The sequence below is a fragment of the Pagrus major genome, chromosome 18, assembly GCF_040436345.1.
Source record: "Pagrus major chromosome 18, Pma_NU_1.0".
Taxonomy (NCBI): Eukaryota; Metazoa; Chordata; class Actinopteri; order Spariformes; family Sparidae; genus Pagrus; species Pagrus major.
In genome coordinates, this window is record NC_133232.1 from 26,674,911 (window position 1) to 26,691,336 (window position 16,426).

Consider the following 16,426-nt stretch of genomic DNA (forward strand, 5'->3'; position numbering starts at 1 on the left):
TCCGTGTTGCACTGCCATGTTTCTACAGTAGCCCAGAACAGACAAACCAAACACCGACTGTACAGGAGGGTCAAGCGAGGGATTGTTCAGTTGGTTGCAATCTGCAACCTCACCACTAAATGTCACTAAGTCCTACACGCTGGACCTTTAAATGGAGATTCAACGAGAACAAACCCTGCCCGCGCCGAGGTAAACCTATAGTGAGTCGGACAGTCAGAAGCACAAACATCATGTGGACACAGCTCACTTTAATCTTCAAACAACTTGTAAGCATGAATAGAAGAACAAATGGAAGATTCAGCTACAGAAAAATAATTAATTTCATATTAAATCATATTTAAATATATATTTTTATTCTATATATTCTGTATAAAAAACACGTATATGTAATATTCTTAAAATAAAGTTGTGTTTGAATAGCATGAAAAATTCTGACTTGTTTTCATTAGAAATCATTTAATTCTTCTCATTTTCAATTAATTTGAATAATTACTGGGTCTATATAAAGACAGGGTTTTGGCCCTACACACCAATATATCGCTATGTCACATGATCGTCATCACAGCTTGTTCTCTTTTTCTACACACTGCATTTTATTTATTTTAACAAAGCATGTTTGACTCAGAGGTATTTTGTAGCTGACCATGCAAAGCTTTCCTAACCCCATTCAACATGACTACAATAGTGTTTGTTCACTTTGACAACTATAGTTTCACAATTAAAACTATGAACTACGAAGTATCACACACATAACAAACTGGATCGAAATATTTCAAGGAAACATTAAAAATACTGAACTTCAGAAAAGCGATGATTAATGAAATGGATAAATCTGACATTTTTACTCATCTTGTTATTTTATTTGTCATTTTTGCTCATTAACATTTTCATTCAGGTGATTTATCAGTAATAATTACCAACAACAACATATTTGAAATCAAGATTTTCCTTTTTATTGAAAACTTGGCCAGGATTCTGTACAGCAGAGAGGGTGTGCAAAGCACAGGGGCGAGAGGTCGGGGGGCAGGGGGCTCTAGGGACTCAGTTTCTCATGGTGTATCGGACCCTGAGCCGAGAATCGAGTGTGTAAAACAGCCAGAGGAGTCGTGTAACCTCTTTGGTGTTTCAGAGGACTGTGGAGGGGAATGAAGTGAGGGACTAAAAAAAAGGGAGAAAAGGGGGGGAAGCAAAACTCAGCCCATAGGGGAGAAAGAGAAAAGTAGAGACAGAGAGGGATGGAGGGTGGTCCAGCTGGTCCTTCCACTGAGGTGTTGTCTCCAATTAGGGGCAGATCTAAATCCTCACCCTTCCCCTCACTGCATTAGATTATTACTTGCACTGAGGTAAAGCCTCAGACATCTCTCCCCCTTTCCCTCTTCCTCCGCCCCTCTCCCTCACTTCCGCTCTTTCTCTTTCTCTCCTTCCCTGAGCCTCACTTGCTGGCCATGGTGTAGCAGCCCTGTTGGTGCCACTGCATGTCACGGATACGCCTCACGGACTGGAACTGAGGATGACGGGCACCATACTCGTTGAAGTGCCTGAAGTCGCCCTTCTCCAGCAGGTACTGGCTACCACGGTATCCAGGGAACTGGTATCCCACCCAGCTGGAGGAGAAAGAGGAAACATGTCAGAAACAGGATCGACATTATGTGGATGGATTTTTTTATGTCTTTATGAGCTGCACTCACGTTCCACAGCTGACAATGATGCTGCCGACTCTATCGGTGAAGCCGTAGGAAAACAGGCTAGGAACGTCATCGTCCATGATCTCCATCTTGCGGCCCTTGAACTCTCCAACCTCGTACAGGCAGATCTTGTGCTTCTCGGGGTCCTGGAGGAGAGACAGATTAGTTTAGAGAAGGGGTTCTAAAGCAAAAGAGAAAACTCGAGAGCGTGAAAACAAGAGTGTTATATTCTTTTACCATCCTGACGGGCCTGAAGGACAGCAGGTAGTCGTTCTTCTGGCAGTTGCTCCAGGAGTCCCAGCGAGGATACTCTCCCTTCTCCAGGATGTACATCTCACCACAGAAGTTCATCTGCTCGAAGCCCACGAAGCTGCACACGAGAGGACATCATGAATATCAAGAGGTGGGTTTGAAATGTGAAAATGCAGATGTGTGTCTTGTTTTCGGAGACTTACGGTCCGCACTCAACGCGCAGGGAGCGAACGCGGTCCATGCCCAGCTCGCACACATTCATGCACTCGTTGCTGATCTCGATCATGCGACCCTGGAAGTTCTCCTGGTCGAACACGTACATCTGGAGGGGAAGAGGTGCAGACAGGTGAGTCAGAACAACATCTGTGATATGATAAATTAAATATATCTCAGTGTTTTTTTTAGACAAGAGAGCCACCCACCTTGTAGGACATCATTCCCATCTCAGACTTCTTGCCCTGAGCGGCCTTCCCATCGGTCTGGGAAGAGGTCTTGGACTTATCTCCACTGGACATGATTACTGAGTGGAAAGAGAGGGGAAAAACACTCAGAGAGGGTTTGTTCATGTGACAGATCGAGCATGTTTGATGGTGCAAAGGAAGGATGCATTAGAGATGGAAGTATGTGGAATAATCTGTATTTTTTGTATCTCCACACACCTGCAGGCATATACTGTATGCGTGTGTACCTTACCTGTGTGTGCGATGCCTGTGCCGAGCCTCACTCAGAGTGTGTGTGGCTCGGAGTGCGCCTCTCCCTTTTATACGCTGGCGCCCATAGGAGGGGGATTATGGGCAGAGAAACAAACCTGCTGAGGTCAGAGCGGCGGGACAAAAGAAACCCCACATCATCAGGGAGGGACGGACAGAGGGGATGGGCGGAGGCAGAGGACGACTGACAGAAGCTGGAGAACAGACTGACGCCCAGTTACTGACAGAGTAAAGCACAAGTTCAACTGTTAGAGTTAAATGATACTCACAAAATCAGAGTTATATTTCAGATTCTTTAATCTGCCATTACCATAACGACCTATAATATTCACTAAACTTGAATTATTTGATTGTGGCAGGAAGGAATGTGTGGCTTCAAACATAAAGTGGCCAAATATAAATGTATTTTCATGTTTCCAAATAATGTCAGTGAGAAGATTGCCCGTATGACACATAAATCTGGATGAAAAGCTTCCTCACTAAAGGTCCAAACTTTTCATCCGAAGGAGCCCCAGATACCACTGACATTTTTTCAATAGGAGGGGTCTGATTTTCGTATGTTTGGTGTCATTTTTAATTCATTTGCTTCTTAAATGGGGAAGTAACTGCAATTTTGTTAAACCAAAGTGAAGCTGGCTCGCAATGAGGTTCACTTTTTGGCCTGCCAGATGTTTCTAGCTCAAAAGGAATTCAAAATTAAAGGTCCAATGTGTAAGAATGAACTGCTGTTATCTTGATAGCTCGGTTATCCGTGCATCTCGTGGTCCGGATTGGGAGCTCGGAGCACCAGGGAAGTGTTGGTGTTTACTCTGCTAGCACAGGACCAGTACGGGCTGGGGCTAGCTGGTTAGCATGCTAACTTAAGTAACACAATATTATTTCTATTATGTTATTTCTTCTTATTTGGTTGATGAGTTCAATTCATGTTTGACTGTTTTCAATTTAAATTCTTACATTTTGCACCTTTAAACATGTAAATATCTAGTCTGGTGTTTCATTTAAAAAAAAAAAGTTTTAAAAATGTTATATGTAGGATAATTATTAATTACTTTTCATAATCAGAACACAGCTGGTGAGTGACATTGTCCTTCTGGCATTTTGCACCTTTAAAAAATTCAATTATCTTAACAACACAAAACAATATGAATAAAATAATTACAATTTTGATCCACCATTAAGTTTAAGTTCGGGCCCCTCTGATTTATTGATTGAAATGTTTGATTGCGATGTTTATTTTTCGAATACGTACAGAAAAAGAAACGACAGACAAGAATAATAGTTCAAAAACAAATAACAAAAAATAAATAAAAAGCACAGAAACAGACAATGAAAAACACTTGATGACTGTTTACATATTGGAGAAGGAGTGAGAAGAGGCATCAACTCATCACAAGTCACTGAATGATAATCAACCAGCTTCCCTGATGACCAACACATCTGTGTTCAACCAAACATCTGTGTGCCTTGAAGGTGCGCGCGCAGGAACCATTGGAGATGCCATTGTGTGAACAGAGCTCAAATGAAACTTTAACTTTTCTACACTCACACAGACCCACCCAGTCATCTCCCTCTGTTCCCCCGCGGTGCCTCTCTGCTCCGCCGTTAATCCCCACATTCTCCACCCCGATCCCGGCCCTTTGTGCCGGGGTACGCGCTGGACTGCTGACCGGGGTCCGAACATACCGGAGCGCCTTTGTTCCCGGGCAGCAGCGGCTCTATGGGATGTGCTGAGCTGGCGACACAACGGAGTCCAACAGCGGCCGCGCGGCGAGCTCGGGAGCGCGCCCCGCTGGATGACACCGCTGTGCCAAACGGACGGAGAGCGTGGTCCCAGTCGGAGCCGTGGACGCGCACCGGCAGGCGCGCTACCCGACCGTCGGTATAAAACTGAAGCGCCAGGTTCTCCCAAAACTCTACGCGAGGCAGGCGGTAGGCGCGTACCACTCCAAACCTCTTCTAATAAAGTGCCAAACTAGGTAAGGATGAAACTCTGCTCTCCACACAGTCAGGGTCAGACAGACAGGTGCACTCAAGCTGCTTCACACACCAACACTCTGAAAACCAAAAAGCACTTTCTGAAACACTTGGACAACATGCTGCTTGTTATCAGACATTTTTTTAAAAAGTCAATGATCCGTTTTGGATCAGATCTCCTCCAGATGTTTCAGCTCAGACTGTTATTAGTTAGTGGGAATTGAACAGCAACATGTTTTACACTAAGAAAACATGCCAAACTGTCTAAAAATATCTCATTATTGCATCAAACGAGTCTCTAAATGACACTTTTCTCCCCCTGTACCTTCTTCTCAGGAGTAAAGATGTACAGAACTACAAGGTCCCCCATGATGCAGCCGCTGGTCAACTCAGGAATGGGCATGGCTCCCTTCTTCAAGGTAACGCACGCTCATTTATGCACAAATTATGTGATTATAATGTGTTAATTCCTGCTGGACACTCAGAGGATGAACTACGCTGTAACTTGCTGCCCGCTCAAGTCTCGTCTCGTCTCCTCAGGTGACCGTGTTCGAGCAGGAGCACTTCCAGGGCAAGTGCCTGGAGTTCACCTCCGAGTGCTGCAACATTCAGGAGTGCGGACTGGACAACATCCGCTCCATCAGGGTGGAGAGTGGAGCGTAAGTCTCGCACTTTTCCTCTTCTCCTCTAGCACTTGTCCTCTTGATGAAACAAAAGTAAACTGCTCTCTCTCTCTCTCTCTGTGTTTCTGAACAGCTGGGTTGGTTTCGAGCACCATGACTTCCAGGGCCAGCAGTTCATCCTGGAGAGAGGAGAGTACCCCCACTGGGACGCTTACAGCGGCTCCCTCTCCTACCACGTGGAGCGCCTCATGTCTCTGCGCCCCATCTACTGCGCCGTGAGTCCACCTCCATGTCCTCTCTTCAAATCTATAAGTGCCTCAAGAATCCAAAATCCCAACTGTGCGTTTCTCTCTCTCTCCTCTTCAGTCTCACCAGAGCAGCCGCATGATCATCTTCGAGAGGGAGAACTTCATGGGCCGCAGCGTGGAGATCTGTGACGACTACCCCTCTCTGCAGGCCATGGGCTGGATGATGCCTGAGGTTGGCTCCATGCACGTGCAGTGCGGCGCGTAAGTGTAGTGTGAATCTGTGCGAATAAGATGCATTTTTAAACAACAAATGCTTCATTTTCCAGCTGTTTTAGACTGATCTGTGTCTTTAGTTTCTGTCAAAATATCCATCCGGAAGCTCTAAATCCACACTAACCCTCGCTGCCCTCTCTGTCCACCCCTCAGCTTCGTGTGCTACCAGCACCCCGGCTACAGGGGCCAGCAGTACATCATGGAGTGTGAGAGACACAGCGGAGACTACCAGCACTGGAGGAACTGGGGCTCTCACTGTCAGACCCCCCAGATCCAGTCCATCAGGCGTATCCAGCACTGAGAGGAGGACAGGCTGAGACTGAGACAGCAGCTCCCCTCGACCCTCACCCAACCCCACCCCACCCCAACCTTTACCTTTACCCCCTCCTCTCTTTCTCTCTCTCTCTTTCTTCCTCTCCTTCCTCTTGACTTGAGCCGCAACAGCCGGCCCGCCCCAACTCAACACCACCACTGATTTACAGCCGCTGCCAGAGTGTGATAAGAGACAATATCGCACTGTTAAAGCACAGGGAAACACACGCTCCACACACACAGACATCACTGACACTCACACAGTGTCTTTTTACTTGGTTTAGAGGTCCCTGCACACTCACGCACAAACACACACCTGCGCTGTTACTCTCACCTGAGCCGAGCGAGGATCCAGATGGGAGATGAAGCTCCAACATGGCGCCGTCGACCGGGAAGGCCTCCCCCAGCTGCAGTCGCTGCAGACTGCGCTGTGGCACAGCTCAGATGTGTTTTGTTGTTGTGTGTAGGAGGTTGATCCACAGGTTGATAACTAATAAACTCATTTTCACCTCATGTCCTCTTGGTTTATTGTGTATGTGAGAGTGCACTGATGGTGGCTTGTCCAGAAACATGAATAAAATATGAAACACACCACCTGCAGGACTATAAGGTGCCTGTAAAGTCAGTTCTTCTCTCTACAGATGACAGCGTTTGTGTTCGGCTGAACTTTATGTCAGTTTTAATCGGTTTAAATTGTGAAAGTATCAAAATATCAAGAGACACTTCTCAAAATTAAAGTATGTCGCATGAATGGTTTGATACGTTCCTACTGATGTTCTGATACTTTGTCCCATAATGAAACCTTGTCGCTATTCCTTTACTCCAAACTTTAGCATTCGCCTTTCAAGTCAGGGGTCTTATGATCACATATTTTAAAGCAAGAAAATGTAGCCACAAAATTATCTACATTCAAATGCACCAAACTAATATTAGGTGCTAAATTGACTGAAACATTTGAGTATTTTAAGAATATTATAACTGATCAATAATAATGGACCATGCTGCTGAATCAGTCGGGTTTTTATGGGTTTTTTTTTTCCTCCATCTTTATTTAAGAGTGTGGTCTTTCAATTTGAGCTGAGAGAAGCAGCCGGAGCACTCTGTTCTCATTGCCAACGCGTTAAATACAGGCTGCAAGCTGTAGGTCCCCCTCTTGTGCAGTAGTATAAAGAGCAAGAAAGTCAGAGTCAGACATGTGTTCACATCCTGTTTGAGTCAAGACTGATTTGTTTTTTAATTTATGTAACGTAATTAAGTTAACATATGTAAACGGCGTAACTGACGTCACGTGTGAAGTGAGTGTTGTCACCTATGGCCAGAACAGAGGGGTAGGTAGAGCGTCATCCTTTGAAGACTAAAGCCGCTGACCATACGGAAAAGCCCCACAGGCTTCAATTATTTTTATAAGTCCTGTACGTTTGTGATTTTTGTTTCAATACGAAACATTAATCTACACTCTGATGCCTCATTTGCAGCGATGTGCACATGCATTCAAGAACAGAGCTGATGAAACGCAGGAAGTAGAAAATAATCTTTTTATTTTAGAAATCAGACTCACCTGGACTCAAAGTGCCATGAGGAACATTGTGAAACATAACCTGACAGTAAAAAAAGGAAGAGTTTTCCTGGAACATTTACAAACTGTGGCAGAATTTACAACTAAAACAGTCATAGTCATATTTACAACTAATAAAACATTCTTGATTACTTTGTCACTGCATGAACCTGATTTTTTTTTTTTTGCAGACTCTCTCAACTGTTTGGTTCGTGTTGTTTTTAACACTTGACAGTTAAAACAAACTGAACACATCTTTGTAAAAATGACTGAACATAGCAGTAAGAACCTCAATAAAGTGGAAACAATGAACAATCTCAGTCAGTCTGACTGTTGTTAAGTCTTAATTCTCAACTCAAACCCTGTTGTTTTGTTGCTGATTCTCACTAAGTAACTCACTTATATCTTTATGCATCATAGAGGACATTTTTCTGTCTTTTAAATCAAACACACAGCTAACATGTTGCTCACAGCTCTTCTTTTCCTAAACATTAGGAACATTAGGCAGAGTAGGAAAACAAACCCCCTCACGTGATCTTCAGTGTTTGCACACGGAGGTGAACACAATAAAAACAAATGTACGAAACAACAAACTGAAGACGAGTAGAAAACAAAATGACAGACACTAACGTAAGAGCACCTCAGTCTGATAATTTCTGTCGACAAGCTCACCTTTACTCATCGTAGCGAAGACCACAGCTGAGGCAGAGTCTGTGTTCTCTCCGTCAACGTCAACATCAACATCAACATCAACATCAACATCAACATCAACATCAACATCCTCTTTCTCGTCTTCTGAAGACTCCGTCCAGCTGATGATCACAGGATCAGGAGCGGGACTGGCCCCTCCGATCACGTCGATGTCATCTTCCCAGCTTCCCGTTGACCCTTGATTGACCTCTGAGTGTGAAGCAGGTGAGACGTAAGGCTTCACTTTGACGTAAAGCGACAGAGTTGGTGCTGTTCTGCACTCCGTCTCTTCTTCCTCATCTCCATCCACATCGATTAGCGTGTCATCGCTGCTCTCGGTCTCAGTCTCCACATCCATTACATCCTTGATCTCTACGGCTGCAGATTCAGAGCCTGATGTTAACGTCTCAGGGGTCGGCTGTTGTATCGGCTCAAAGCAAACCCTCTTGGTCACAGTGGCACCATCACTTGTCTCCTCCTCGGACTCTGTTCCCCTCTTTTCTCCCCTCTTTGTAGGTCCCGCTGCCTCTTGCTGTGGCTGGACAGTGATTTCTTCTTCATGTCTCTCCTGATTTGTCTCTGGTAGCTCCTCTGTGCCACAGGGCTCCACAGGCTCTGTCTGAATTGGCGGTCTTGAACTCTCTTCGTTACATAAACTGAGAGGTTGTCCATTTTTCCTTGGCCTGCCTCGCCTGTTGCCTGGGTTGACGGTTGAGGGCGGCTGTTTCTGTAAAAGTGGCTCCTCAAGAGGGGAGGGAACACTGTCCTGTAAACAAATTAATCTTATTGGATAGATATACAGACAAATACAAAAACAAGAGTAGAGACTCACAATACATGACAGATAGTAGTCTGGTCCATTCCTCTTGGTCAGTGCTCACCATACCTGTTCCTTAAACCTGCTCCTGATGGGGTACGTCTTGGTGCTCCGGCAGTCTGGCTGATTCTTTCCAGACAAGCTGCCATTTTTCATTGATGATGATCTGGCCGTTGCTTTTGCAAGACTCTGAAATATATAAACACACAGAAAAACCTATAAAATCATCTATAAGACTTGTTTTTTCTCACCTAATGGTGACAGCAGACTTCATCAGAAGCATTAATGGAGAGGATTTAGAAATGTTTGCCACCTTGACATCCAGGCAGCTGTCTCCCTGCAGTGTAACTCTGACTGGCAGCGGGCCACTCCTCTCCAGTTTCACCACAGGCATCTGCTGGAGCTTGTCTCCTTGGTCACGAACAATTTTGGACTTAGCGTCACTCAATGACGCTGGCGTCCTCACCCTCACCCTCTTTCTCTTTCTCTCCAGCGTGAACTGATATTGATTAAATCTTTTCTTTCTCCGTTGTTTGACTGGTTTTCTGACTTCCCTTGATGGCTTCTCAGAATGTTTTGGGGGAGCGGGACTGCGAGCTGAAGCTTTACGTGGCTGTGAACGTCTCGCTTCATTCTGCTGCTGTCTGGTTATTTGAGAGCTTCTGACTGGAGCCTCTCTGCAACCACCTACCTCCACCTCTCCTCTGCCAGCACAGCTGTCGACGTGCTGCTCAAAGGACAGGAGGAAGTGCTCCAACATCTCATTCAGTTCTCCCTGTCCCTGCTGCTGCAGAACCGGCACCTCACTGTTTGCAGAGCTGGAACCACCACCTCCTCTTGCTACAGCGACAACCTGCCCTTGTTGTTTTTCCATAGTTTGGCTGGAGGAGGCGTAGGTACTGAAACCGACTGGAACAGGAGGCTGAGGGTGTAGAGCGGCATTGTTGTTTGGTAAAATGTCGAGGCCCATCATCACTTCCTCCAGTAGACGATCAATGTGTTCGGGCTGTTCCTCATGAGGTGGAGGGGCCACAGGAGGGAGACGGGTGGTGTGGATTAGAGACGATGCTGGAGACACGAAGGAGGCTGCAGGGGATCTCAGGTCGTCTGACTGAGAAAGCTGGAGGGAGGGGCTGGAGGTAGATAAGGTATGAACATTGTAGAATCTCATGGGAGGGGAAGAAAAGGAGGAAAGAGACGTTGTTGGTTTGGCCGTCGCCCTCTGAGGTCGACCAGCAGGGAGGTCATCCTGTAACCGGGGAGGAAACTGTGTTTATTATATGATATAGCACTTAATATGTAACGAGCGATGTAAGAAAGTCTAAGAACGTGATGATACCTACATGAGGTTAGACATGTTAAAAAATAATGTGTGTTTTGGTCCAGCTGGATGTCTCTCTACATTTAGTCTCTTGGCCTGGTAAGAAACAAATGACTCAAGAATAGTGATTGTAAATGCAATTTTAATCCATTAAACCTTTTTAATGGAGGAGTCTTCTTATTTTCTAATATCAGACTTGATTATGTCAGAAGCTTTTGGATGAAAGTTGTTGATAACTAACTTTGATTATTGTATTTTCTATAAAATTGCTGTTATTTTTATTTGTGAAAACAAGAAAATCTCAACTGGTTTCTTCATCTCATTTCATTTATAACACCATTACAGATTTTCTAGCTATCCCACCCCTGGACTATGGCCCCTCTAATATCCTCTTTCAAAATAAAATACTATATTTCAAGATCTAAAATGTTCTCATAATCAAGCCCTGGTGAGGTTTTTGTATTTGATTTGAAAAACCAGCCCTCTCATCTCCACGTCATGTTTATATTATGAAGCACCGCTTTACTTGAAATGTCACAATTTTGTACAATAAATAACTTTGATATCTTTTCGTTTCATGTTTTGGTTACGTCACATTATCAGCACTCTCACCTGGTTAAGCTGCTGTGTTGAATTTTTCCGCCCACGCTTCGCGTTTCCTGCTCCTCCATTACCGCATAGCACGTCTCCATTCGGGCCAAACTCCCACACTTTCCCACGCGCTCTCCTCCTCCGGCTCTTGGCTGGCTTCAGCAGCTCTCTGGTCTTCAGCTGCAGCCTCCTACCTGCAGCTCCTCCGCCCTGGCCCGTCCTGGTCGCCCTCGTCCCCCACCTTTGCAGGAACAACATCTGCAGCTTGCTCACCCCCACCTCCTGCACGTCCACCGTCTGCGTTAACCCTCCTCTCCCTCTCCCTCTCCCTCTCCCTCCTGTCCTCCCTCGTGGTCTCCCGGCTCTTCTCTCGCCAGTCCCACCCCTCCTGGCACCTCCCACTCCTGTGCCCTGCCTCCCTCTTGACTGCCTCCTGCGGGAGCCCTCCTTCTTGTTCGGGTTCAGGAAGTCGTTGATGTATCCGGGGATGTCGCCTTGAAACTGCTCGTACCTCTCGTCCTCCAATTCATTACTTGCTGTGATGTATTCAGCTTGAGGGCCTGCCCACCAGCTCTGAGGGTCAGCAGCAAAAGAAGGGAGGGACGGGTGGACTGAGGTGCACTCCGGTGCCACATGAGCCGCAGATGTGTGTCCAGCTGCTGTGGCTTCTTGCATGGGATCAGAGGAAGGCAGAGGAAGGGATACGGGGATGTAGGGAATTTGAGGGAGAAGAAGAGTGGGGTTTGTCTCTCCTAAAATCTGGAGAGTGGCGATGTCAATAGTCTGATAGGAGGCTGCTGGCTGAGAAGGAGGAGCTGTGCTCGCCTGCAGCTCCTCCGTCTGCGTCCATGTGTCTCTTCCACCTTCTGACAATGTTTCTTTCCATAGAAAGGTGCCCCTATCACTCACCTCTCTCCTCCACCTGCCCAGCCACGCCCCATTCTCCTCAGACTCCGTCTGCACTCCTACCTCTGCAAGGTGACCTTCTCCTTCCTCACGTCTGCCTTTACAGTCTGTTCTTGTGACCTCCACCAGCCCGTGGATGCCCAGCCTGGCTGCAGCAGAAATGGCCTCTTGTTTCTCCTTCTCCCCCTCCCCTGCCATCTCTCCACAGTACAACAGTCTGACCATGTGAAGCAGCGTGCAGCCACCGAGAGCCCGAAACTCCAGAAGACGGCTCTGTCCTGCAGGGGGCGGCGGCGTGGAGGCGAGAGCGGAGGAGATGTGGGGGCTGATGGCTGAGAGAATACAACTGTGTGCTGGCACTGAAACACCTGCAGGAGAGGAAATAAGTCACTGATGATAATTTCTACAACTACATGAAACTATAATATCAGATGAAAATGTGCAACCATTAATTGAGTATATCTATAATAGTTGGCGATTAATTTTTGTTGTACTGTGTAATTAATCTGTTTTCTTGAGTGTATTTATACCGTTTGTCCTGAGCAGAGTGTCACAGTACTGGCTGCACTGCTGCTGTCTCTGCAGCTCGGCGAGGAGGAGGGCTTCAAACCCCGGCTTTTGGTAGCACCACATCTCTGCGTCCACTTTACAGGAGGACGACAGAGAAAAGGAGAGTGGGGGTCAAAAGGTAAAGGTGATAACAATTTCTATCTGGAAAAATCACATGTCGATTATTCTGACGATACTGTGATTGCGATATGATTCACGAGTTGTTGGACTGATCGTTTTTGCATCAAAATTCTTATTTTCACTTAAAAAAAAGAATGTAAATCATGATGATGTGACATTTGTGGGGGTTTGTAGCAAATAAGCAGGTTTTCTTACATCTGGAGAGCAACATTTTAACAAAAAGGCATCTCTGCAGCACTTCTTTATAATGCTGTTCTGTTTTGACTTAACTCTGTGATACTCGCGGGCATGAATGCAGGCTTATATGAAATATACTTAATTCTGACTCTAAGTCTCTGACACTCTAAGTCAGATTCATTTTCTTTTTGAAAACCTGCATTATCACAACCAACTATATGAGAAAATATGTATCTATTGAGCAGGGTTGATGGTGTACTGTACAACTTACAACCTGAGGTTGTGTACTTTTTGATAGATATTGGCTACAATGAACATTAAACTGATTGTTTTGCACAATTAATTCAACATTGAGTACTTTTTAAAAAAAATTAACAACCTCATATGTCAGTTTATTTCCAAATCCTCTAGTTAAAAGCCTTAATTTTACTGTAAATGATATTTAAACTACTTGTTTCATGATAATAGATTTCTAGTCCTCTATGATGGGTTAGCAGTAAACTAGTCCAATGTACGATTACTACAATTATTGTGCTGCTGAAGTTTAAATAACTAAACAAATATATTTTTATATACATATTTTACTGAATATATGTCTAATATATTTTTTCCTGATTAAAATTCCTGACACAAACTTTCTCAGCAGCAGGAACAAGGCGTATTTAAACAGGAACCCTTGTCCACAGACGTCCATCACGCCAGGATGGAGCACACCTGCAGGTTAGCTTCGCCGCTGACAGCTAGCAGCCAGCTAGCGCCGCACAACACAACCACAGTAAGCAGGTGTAAACTAGTCATAACCGGTTAACATGTCAAATAAATCACATCATTGTCTTTAATCTAACCTAGCAATGTTTTTCAGAGACAACCTGAGCTGTCTGAACCACTTTAACCCGGCGGACTGTAACGATGCTGCACACAAACGCAGGCCGGTGACGAGACACGGGCTTCACTCACCGTCCAGAGTCTCAAAGCTCTCTGTTAATCCGGCCGCACGTCAGAGAAATAAGATTTTAGAAAGTAAAGGTTAACAACGAGATTGCAGACAGTGTTTTTATGTTTTTAAGTTGGTTTTCTGTCCGTTTTGTTGAGGTCATCCACAGGTCAGCGTGGTCAGCAGCGCCAACGGTAAACTGTCGCGCGTCGCTCCGCCGCCAGGGGGCAGCAGACAGCGACGGACAGTCAAAGATTACAGAAGGAGCATTAAACACGAGATGGATCACTTCTGCTACTTCCGGTTTCGTTTCTAAAGCTTTGACTCCATCTAGATAGGCCTGTTTGGTGGTAAGTGACTGCATTTATATGTAACTAATGTCATGTAACTGAGTACTTTACTCATGTACTGCACTCAAGTCCTTTTTTGCGGTACTTGTACTTTACTTGAGTATTTCCATTTTCTGCTACTTTATACTTCCTCCCCACACTTCACATACATAAAAATGTATGTATAATTTTATTTTTATTTGTACTTTTGATACTCCAGTACATTTAATATCAGATACTTTAAGACCTTTACTCAAGTATTATTTATATGGATGACTTTCACTTTTACCAAAGTAATATTTTACGTTATACGATGTCTTTCTTTTCAAATCAAAACTTTTGAGGAAAGAAAAACACATCTGCTTTTTAAAAATGAACATTTTAATTCAAAAGCAATGGAACACACCAACGCTTAATTCATTATACTCAGGGGTTTTGTTTATGCAGCTTTATTTGGATAATGCACTTATTATTAAGTATATATTTTTGTGTTTTGCTGCTTTGGTGACTTCTCTGCTTGTGCTACTGTTACACAACATTGTAAACACTCTATATGTCACATAACTCTATTCTAAGACACAATAAAAACGTAATACCATGTTAACTGTTCCAAACCCAGCTCTGCCTCAGTCTGGTTAAGATCTTATTTGGGGTTAACAATTTTAATGACCAACCTTTTAAAAACCCTGTCCCTCAGTAATATAAATAAACAGATGGATGACCAGTGTTATTTTTATCTATCTTTATGTTGCCCTGTACACAGCTACCAGTCAGCCTGTCAGCCCCGGTCTCCCTTTGAGGATTAGTATGAACACATATGATGACAGTGACAGCAATAAGTAACACATGAGATGCATTTACATGGATATCAAAATGTCACAATAATCCCCAATAATCCACATTAATCCAGGCATTTTAACGATTTTTACTGTATGTCGATGACAAATGATTTCTACAGAATGGTACATCAAACATGATTCTGTCTTTACAGGTAGGTTCAGGTGTGTGGTTGGGTTGGTTACTTTGTGGGAGCTGGAAAATTGATTTAGCACAGCTGTTCTGTTGTTGTAAGCGGTGCTGGGTCAGGCATGTGTGAGATGACCAATCAGAGCAGACTAGGGGCCTTAAAGAGACAGGCGCTAAAACAGAGCATGTACAGTGCTGAAGCATTAAATCATGTAAACCTGTTTTGTAGTAAAATAGGTTTACAGGATAGGTTCACATTTTTGAACCTTCAAACAGCAAAACATCGTCTTAAATTCAGCTGACGCTAGTATGACACCGAGTCGGCCGAGTCAATTAGAGGCAGCGGAGGACGCTCTTCCTCTATTTTCGTGAGGCAAGAGGGATAAAGTAGTAATTGGTTGAAATAAAACATTAACCAATCTCAGTAACATTTATAAAATAATTTCTCTAGTGTAAAATAACATCAGAATCAGCTTTATTGGCAAAGTATTTGTACACAAACAGGGAATTTGACTCTGGTTAAGTTTGCTAACATGAGACAGGATTCCTCCTGTCCTCTCCAATTTCTTGAGTCACCAGCCGCGACTCTGTGCATTCATGGACCGTGTTGGATCCATGTGAAGGGATAGTAACAGGAAGCAGGACATTCTTACAGTGGGTTGTCTAACAGACTTCTAAAACCTCATATTAGCTTCAGGAGAAGAGTGATTGTCACAAACGACAGGCCAAACAAACGGTATGATATCATTTGTGCTTAACTGTTCATATCAGGCAGCCACAGTTTATAATTAAAACATTCATTAAATTGATACAGATTTATGTGTTGTTGATACAACTTTTTACAAGTGACCATTTTGGACGCTTCTGTGGAAGCAAGTTCATTGTCCTCGATATGAGAATCGCCAGCTGCACATTCCTGGAAGATGTGCAAAGACCAGCCAGTATTACATGCTATTTTTCAATCTGTAGCATAATTAGTCCTGGGTTTTGTAAAAAAACAAAATTAAAAAATTAAAATTAAAAAAAGGACAGAGACGGGACATACACGATGCACGATACTGGATGTTAGCCGTTACAGATTTGCTGATATTTTCACTCCTTCTGGCTGATTGCAAAGCACATATTATTTTACACCTAATTGCAGAGAGCTTGAGGTCTTTCCTGTAGTGAAAAAAAGATATCATTACACGACTCTATTCTAAAACCATCATCAGCCGATACTGAAGATGTGCTGATAGTATCCTGCATCACTAATATACAACAACACAACTTACTCACATATATAGTCAAAGTTTGTGTCCTTTAAAATAGCACTTAGACCTGGTGTAATCCCTGTGGAGTCCTTGTTCCTCATATCCACAGAGAAAAGAAAA

General features: G+C 44.1%; 3 protein-coding genes across 3 annotated transcripts; 1 reads left to right on the forward strand and 2 right to left on the reverse strand.

Annotated features, from left to right (window-relative positions):
- Positions 1–1,432: 1,432 nt before the first annotated feature.
- On the reverse strand, positions 1,433–2,452 carry LOC141013436 (beta-crystallin B1-like). The gene is made up of 5 exons (XM_073487161.1): positions 2,360–2,452; positions 2,141–2,259; positions 1,923–2,055; positions 1,689–1,831; positions 1,433–1,604 (listed from the first exon to the last, which is right to left on the reverse strand). The coding sequence occupies exons 1-5, from the start codon at positions 2,450–2,452 to the stop codon at positions 1,433–1,435; spliced, it is 660 nt and encodes a 219-aa protein (XP_073343262.1).
- Positions 2,453–4,965: 2,513 nt separating this feature from the next.
- Positions 4,966–6,066, forward strand: cryba1l1 (crystallin, beta A1, like 1). Its single transcript, XM_073487311.1, has 5 exons — positions 4,966–5,040; positions 5,162–5,280; positions 5,378–5,519; positions 5,611–5,753; positions 5,919–6,066. Exons 1-5 carry the CDS (start codon positions 4,966–4,968, stop codon positions 6,064–6,066), a joined length of 627 nt encoding a protein of 208 aa, XP_073343412.1.
- Positions 6,067–7,653: 1,587 nt separating this feature from the next.
- On the reverse strand, positions 7,654–11,309 carry LOC141013530 (uncharacterized). Its single transcript, XM_073487284.1, has 4 exons — positions 11,073–11,309; positions 9,453–10,388; positions 9,209–9,328; positions 7,654–9,088 (listed from the first exon to the last, which is right to left on the reverse strand). The coding sequence occupies exons 1-4, from the start codon at positions 11,307–11,309 to the stop codon at positions 8,258–8,260; spliced, it is 2,124 nt and encodes a 707-aa protein (XP_073343385.1). The 3' UTR covers positions 7,654–8,257.
- Positions 11,310–16,426: the final 5,117 nt, after the last annotated feature.